This window comes from Micromesistius poutassou (assembly GCF_964030765.1).
Source record: "Micromesistius poutassou genome assembly, chromosome: 3".
In the NCBI taxonomy this organism is placed as follows: Eukaryota; Metazoa; Chordata; class Actinopteri; order Gadiformes; family Gadidae; genus Micromesistius; species Micromesistius poutassou.
The window spans coordinates 16,193,148-16,200,647 of record NC_140273.1 but is presented as its reverse complement, the minus strand read 5'-3'; the positions used below and the strand labels follow the sequence as shown (position 1 = coordinate 16,200,647).

Sequence of the window (7,500 nt, the reverse complement as noted above, 5' to 3'; positions counted from 1 at the left end):
GTTAAGGCCTCCAAGTGCAACCGTAGTGTCGAGAAGATTACCACGCACGAGCGCGTGCGCGCGCACACACACACACACACACACGTTGATTAGTGCTTCCAATATATTTCCCCATACCTCGACATCTGATATACCTGGCAGTTGGTTTATTATTAATTATTTCATCCTCTTATGTCCCTTACCTCTCATGTTCCTCACACCCCTCTCTGTCTGTCTGTCTGTCTGTCTGTCTGTCCGTCCCTCCACCAGGTGGGAGGGGTGCGGTCAGTCACCCTCCCAGAGTCTCTGCTGTTCGTGTCCACTCTGGACGGCAGCCTGCACGCCGTCTCCAAGCAGTCCGGGGACATCAAATGGACCCTCCGAGAAGGTGGACACTGTGCACACGCACACACACACACACACACACACACACACACACACACACACACACACACACACCTCTATCATTACCCCCCCCGCCCCCTTCATTTTGAACATCTATCCAACCTCCCTCTGCTGTTTCAGACCCCATCATTCAAGTCCCCCTCTACCTCCAGGAGTGAGTAACCCCTGCACACACACACACACACACACACACACACACACACACACACACACACACACACACACACACACACACACACACACACACACACACACAGAGGGTGCGGCTCATGTAGGGGTGTAGACTGACCCCGTGGTGTTCTGTGCAGGCCTGGGTTCCTCCCCGACCCCAGCGACGGCAGTCTGTACGTTCTGGAAGGCAAACACAAGGAGGGTCTGATGGTGAGGAACATGTGTGTGCGTGTGTGTGTGTGTGTGTGTGTGCGTGCGTGTGTGTGTGCACGCTTCACCAAACCACTGTGTACATGTGTCCTGTAGAAGCTGCCCTTCACCATCCCAGAACTGGTCCAGTCAGCGCCCTGCAAGAGCTCCGATGGCATCCTCTATACCGGTGAGAACCAGTAGAAGAAGACCGCAGTCATGTGAACAAAACACTCTGCAACAATCGTCTGTATTTATGTTATTAGGTCAATTGATATTGCCTATTGGTGAATCAGCCACACTGAGCATCGAGAAGAAGAGGTGTAGGCCTTCAATGGCACACTTTAAATACACGTTGAACACAGTCGTGAACTGAACATAGTTTGGGACTAGACGACGGTGATCTCAGGGAACGTGGTTCAGGCGACGTTGGATCACTGAACTGAATATAGTGCGTGAGTTTGGGTTTGAGGGTGTGCCCGAGAGAGAAGGATCTGCCCCAGGGGTTTGTCTCACATCCTCACAAGTCAACAGAAGAAGCTGCACTGTTTTGAACGTTGTTCTCCCTGCGTGTGTGTGTGCGCCATTGTGTGCGTGTGCGCTGCTCACAGGGAAGAAGCAGGATGTGTGGTTTGTGGTGGATCCTGAAACGGGTGAAAAGCAGACGAGCCTCACCACCTCCTCCTCCGACTCCATCTGTCCCAACACACCTCTTCTTTACATCGGACGCACAGGTAGCACACACACACACACACACCATACTATACAGCAAGTACTTCTTACAGTGTCGTGGGTGCCGAAAAGAAGTATTGCCTGTAATAGGTATGAATATGTGTCCAAATGTTTGCAATGTCCACATAGCAAAGTCCATTACTACCCGACACCTAAGTGGCTGTCGCACTCCACCTAGGTGATTTATTTTGGGCCCCTCCAATCATAAAGGACACAGGGTGGGGGCGTTAAATCCGGTTTATTGTTACAGTTGTAGACCGCGAACAGGAGAAGGGCGCTCCGCTGCAATGCAGGAGATCTCTCGTGTGTGTGTGTGTGTGTGTGGGGGGGGATGAGTGGTTTAACCTGTGCACACGGATTTCTTAATGTGCAACAGGTGTGCAGCCTCACCCAGCCCCACAGTCCAATCAGACTCCGCCAAGGTGAGGCTGTTTTAAAGCAGCCATCATCCACACACACTCCCACAGTCCACCTCATCAGAAATGGGGAACTAGGTGCCACATCTGGTTAGCACTAGCACATGAGCTCTTCTCTATGGCTCTACGCCACCACTGTCATTTGAGAGAAAATCATGGGACGTAATTTGTTTTTGGGGGAATTGCTGGCTGGGATACAATATGTATAATAAAGTAGTCAAGTTTTTCTTTGATTAGGAGACGTAGAGGTTATATGGGAGCCAGAGCTACAATTTTAAATCTAGATTTCAATCAGAACCTCCTATGAAAGGTTCCCAGCAGGGTTTTTCTAAATTAAATTTAAAAAGGGTCTAGATTCTATAGGGAAGGTGGATTTGATGTTGCATCATGTTGGTGTGGTGAATGTTTTGCTCTGTTGGTTCCATCTCACAAAGTGGCACCCGTTGGAATAAAGCCTCACATTCCCTAATCCAGAAAGAAAGTAAAATGACCAGGGACAGAAACTGGGGATAGTCAGATAGTCTTTTGGTCTTAGGAAGGTTCATAACTGCCTGAAATGGACCAGAAGTATCTTAAACAACACACAATTCGTCCATTCCTAAAAACATACTACCGACGTCATCGACGATTAGGTTCATACAATCATCAACTTTTAGTAGTCGACTTACAACATAGTAGTTCCTCCACCACGGCAGATCCTTGTCCGTAACATCCACCAAGCGCATAAGGATAAGGAAAAGAAGGAAGGAAATGACGAGGAACGTAATGCTTTCGACTGTCCGACCGCAACCTGGGGAACTTTAGAATACAACAACACAGGGGAACATAATCAGTAGTTAACGCAGGGGGGCACACATTTCACAAACAAAGATACAACAAGGAGTTGAAAATCGAGAAGTGCATTGGGTTGGCAGAGGGCGTGACGTACACACTCACTCATACGCGCAGAAACACACTCACTCACACACTCACTCACTCAGACAGTTGTGATGTCTGTGTTCCTACAGAATATATGATCACCATGTTTGACACCAAGACACAGGAGCTACGGTGGAACGCCACCTACAACGACTACTCGGCGCCCCCCTATGACGAGAAACAGGACTACAGTATGTCACCCGAACGCACACTGCCTCCTGTTGGGAGACACGGACAGGCAAATCAAAACCTCATCATCTTTAATTGATTGGTTACAATGTCACACACAAACACACAAACACACACACATCCTTAGCTCTCTTGTCCGTCTTTCTAGGGATGGCCCATCTTGTATCCAGTGGCGACGGTCTGGTGGTTACAGTGGACAGAGAAACAGGTAAGGTGTGTGTGTGTGTGTGTGTGTGTGTGTGTGTGTGTGTGCGTGTGCGTGTGTGTGTGTATGTGTGCTCTAAGATGATATCTGAGAGAGCGTCAGCAAATACTTCCAACTATACCTTGAGTACATTCCCCCTTTATTCTGTTGTCGCTCATGTGCACAAAACATGTGTATCAATATATTATATAAGGCCTGTCAGTGGTTGTACAAACAGCATGCTGTAGATATTAAGTCTCACGAGAGAAGGGGCTCAAAGGCTTAGGCTTTTTTGCTTGGCAAGGCTCCTAACTGAGTGAAATGACTCTGAAGTATCTAAGAGCTGGTCAAACAAGCTGGTCTTTTCCTTAATCCCTTATGAATTCTCCTTCCCATCTTTCCATGACGTTCTCCAACAAGGTCAAGGAACAGTGGTGAGGAGAGGAATAGGAAATAGGACTTAATCCTTTTTGACCTTTCAACTGGAAACAAAAGTCCTTCTCTTCAGCTGGTTTCCTTGATACATGCACATCCCTCCTGGTGTGTGTGTGTTGACGTCTTGTTGGTGTATTCACTGCTTGGCCATTTAAGCAGATGCTTTTATTCCAAAAGTGACCCTGCATAGACCATTCAAGAAGGCGGCGTCATTGCAGGACAAACACAGGTGTCCTTCATTACTCAATTGATGGGTCAGCTCTTTTTATGTACCAGGGCTACGTGTACTAAACTAAACTAAAGTGAAGCTAACACACTTTGACCGTGTGCCCCGGCAGATCAAAGGAGCAGACCCATAATTAGTATGAGTAGCCACATCTGTATTTGTCCTGGGATGGCGCCCCTGGGAAGAGGTCATATCGTCAGGCTTGCTCCAGACTGCCTACAGTCTGACTGGACATGAGGATCCAACCCGGTACCTTTGTTTGTTTGTGTGTGTGTGTGTGTGTGTGTGTGTCTTTGTGCCAGGTGACGTCCTGTGGAGTCAGAACTACGGTTCCCCCGTGGTGGGCGTCTACCTGTACTCGGGGGAGTCGCTGAGGCACGCCCCCCACCTGTCCCTCGCCTTGGAAACGCTGCGCTACCTCACCTTTGCCTCGGCCAACAACCAGGCGGATTCCCCCTCCACGCTCAAGTGGAGCTACCAGTTTGTGAAGGAGCAGGCCAGTGCCCAGGCACAGCTTGTGTAAGTCACGTGTGTGTGTGTGCGCGTGGGCACGCACAAAATCACAGAATCTTAACGATCACTTGCGTCCTGCGTTTCAAGCGTGATTGGTGCTCATTCCCACTTGGTTCATTTCATTGGTGCAGGCCTACCCTCTATGTGGGCAAACTGGACTCCCGCCTGTATGCATCCACCTCGTTGGTCCATCACGGAGTCCCCCTGGTGGTGAGTATATGTACTTCCACACCCTTTTTTTTCTTCCCTTAAATGACCCCCACTTCTCGGAGCCATTTCAAATTCCATCTACCTCCCCCCCACCCCCGTCATTAAAAATATACGTTGACGAAAACGCCGGTCTTCTCGTCAGATAAACGCATCACCCTATGCAGGGCCGGCCCAAGACTTTTGGGGGCCCTAAGCAGAATTTGTTTCAAGCTTTTTGCCCCCCCCCCCCCCCCTCCCACCACCGAGTCATCTGTGCTTGATGATTATTGACACAAACGGCACTCTTTATGCAAAGATGCATAAAGACCCCCCCTCCTCCAATTTGTGCAAAAGTGGATGTAAATGGGGGAGTGGGGCGGGTCTGGGGGTCCTCCCCCAGAAGATTTTGAATTTGATAGATGTGATTTCCTGTATTCTGCTGCATCTTGGGGATGGCCAGCTGGAGATGGTCAATACCTTAATACGTTCAGCCTATAACCAGACTTGCAGGGCCTGCCCCCAAACCATAAGTCTACTTTAAAGGCCTAGCCTATATTTTGGTCCATACTTGATTAGATACATTCAGGGTTCCACACAGACATTGTGGCATAAGCAGAATTTCATGATTTAGAGGGCTTTTAGATATATAACATCACATATCGTGTGATATTTACTTGAGGGGCCCCATTCAGACATCAACCCATAACCTATTTTGTATGATTACGGAAGCCCTATTAGGACATATCACATTCTGTATTTGATCTGAGGCCCCATTGAGAGGGTAATCCACCCCTGTATTAATATAGTTGTTATTTACCCCAAACCAGTGTATTTTTAACCTCAGAGGGTACTGAAATCACAAATCTATTTCAAACTCTCATATTTGAAGTCAAACACTAAGTGTGGTTTACTGAACTTGAATTAAAAAATTAAAAAATTAAAAAATACGGGGCCCCCTGGTGGCCCCAAGCAGCCGCTTAGGTCGCTTATGCCTCGGGCCGGCCCTGACCCTATGATATATGATATGCTTAGTATATCGCACATCTGGGTGGACGCTCCCACGCTTGTGATGTCACCTGTGGCCAGAGGGTGTGGGGCTGACGGCTCTCTCCCCTGCAGCCTCGGGGCCTGACTCTGGCCCGCATCGAGGGCCCCATCACGGCCGGCGTGACGCTCGGAGAGAGAGGGGAGTGTGAGAGCATGCCGTCCACTGACGTGCGCTATCCCCACGGCAGCACCAACAGCCGGAACAACCACTGGCTGCTGATAGGTAGACGCATGCTCAGTTACACGCACGCACGCGCACGCACACACACCCTGCATGTGCACACATCCCCACAAGCGCACACACACACACACACACTATACACACACTCGTATACCCAAATATCACCCAAATTGCCTTTTGAAGCTCAATATTTACAATATATAAATATTGTAAAAAATATATATATATATATATATTTTTATAGTGTATATGTTATTATATATATGTATATATATAAATATTTATAATATTTGTGTGTGTGTGTGTGTGTGTGTGTGTGTGTGTGTGTGTGTGTGTGTGTGTGTGTGTGTGTGTGTGTGTGTGTGTGTGTGTGTGTGTGTGTGTGTGTCAGGACATCACGAGCTGCCTCCGGTGGCTCACACCACCATGCTGAGGGAGTTCCCAGTCAGCCTTCAAAGGTCCAGAGAGCCCTTCATCCCCCCCCGGACCCCCGCCGCCTCCCCCTCCTCGCACTACAACCAGCACTATGTGAGACACACACACATACACACACACACACACACACACACACACTCAGGACCCCCGCCGCCTCCCCCTCTTCCCACCACAACCAGCACTATGTGAGACACATGCACACATTAACACACACACATTAATACACACACACACACACACACACACACACACACACACACACACTTCTGAGTGGGAATACATTGCAGACATGAGCAATTGTTACAAACATTGATCAAAGACTGACAGACAGACCGACAGCCGAGGGTAACTTAAGCGTTACCTGAACCTCCTCCTCCTTAAAGATAAAAGAAGACGGCTCAAGAAACACAAAATAAAATCAGGAATTACAATTGACAGAAAAGCCTACATATACACAACAGTAAAGCCTTTGTTTCTGTTCACTGTCTCTGATACCCTGGTTCAGTTCGAGACGGCGCCTCGCGGCCAGGGTGGAGGGGACGATGCCGACGAAGACAACGGGGTACGTACCCACGGGACGAAAGGGGTCCGGGACAAACGGCCCTCCAGGATCCTGCCCTCCTCCCTGTCCCAGGACCCCCTGACCCTGGCGGTGCTCACCCTCCTGGTGGGGGGCTGGCTGGCCTTCGCCCTCACCTACCCCTCGGTAAGTCTGCACCTTTCTCTTTTTACGCGTCCCACGTCAGTTTGTAAACGGAATTTCAAATTTTCGTGAAAGATGTATGGTATAAAGCGTATAAATAAACCGGTGGATTCAACTACGTTGCCTAACATTTAGTTATTGAGAAGATGCTCTTACAATCAAACTGGATAGTTTACAAAATAAGTTATAGTGCAAAGTAGTCAAAATAATCAAATAATCAATCGAATTTTAGATTTAAATGATTGTTAATCCGAACAGTTACAGTAGATATCACACATCAAATTGCTTTCTAAATTAATTCACTTCTAATTCATTATCCTATACGTCTGAGGTCACCTCCAGACAGCAGCTGGTTTGAGGTGTTTGTCCTGTGTTTTGAACCAGCGCGCTGCCCAGGTTCAGAAGGTACAAACACCGGGAGGCGACACAGAAACTTCAGAACCACTGAGAGATGACAGCCAGACGAACACACACTCGGTGACCTCCTCTCCTCCCACCCACTCCAACTCCGGTAGCGGTGAGCCCTTTCAAAAGTTCTTGTTACTCAACTTAAAGGGGACATGTTATACCACCAGGTGTGATTAGCCG

At 48.5% G+C, this 7,500-nt stretch overlaps 1 protein-coding gene across 1 annotated transcript in view; it reads left to right on the top strand.

Moving 5' to 3' along the window:
- The window catches only part of ern2 (endoplasmic reticulum to nucleus signaling 2), a 15,446-nt gene that overhangs the window by 828 nt on the left and 7,118 nt on the right, over positions 1–7,500 (top strand). Inside the window, exons 2-14 of the mRNA XM_084466176.1 lie at positions 250–367; positions 505–538; positions 693–765; positions 862–934; positions 1,356–1,478; positions 2,900–3,001; positions 3,148–3,207; positions 4,147–4,363; positions 4,489–4,567; positions 5,666–5,816; positions 6,166–6,302; positions 6,715–6,915; positions 7,297–7,429. Coding sequence (XP_084322302.1) covers positions 250–367; positions 505–538; positions 693–765; positions 862–934; positions 1,356–1,478; positions 2,900–3,001; positions 3,148–3,207; positions 4,147–4,363; positions 4,489–4,567; positions 5,666–5,816; positions 6,166–6,302; positions 6,715–6,915; positions 7,297–7,429 — 1,501 coding nt within the window. The remainder of the gene's footprint in view (positions 1–249; positions 368–504; positions 539–692; positions 766–861; positions 935–1,355; positions 1,479–2,899; positions 3,002–3,147; positions 3,208–4,146; positions 4,364–4,488; positions 4,568–5,665; positions 5,817–6,165; positions 6,303–6,714; positions 6,916–7,296; positions 7,430–7,500) is intronic.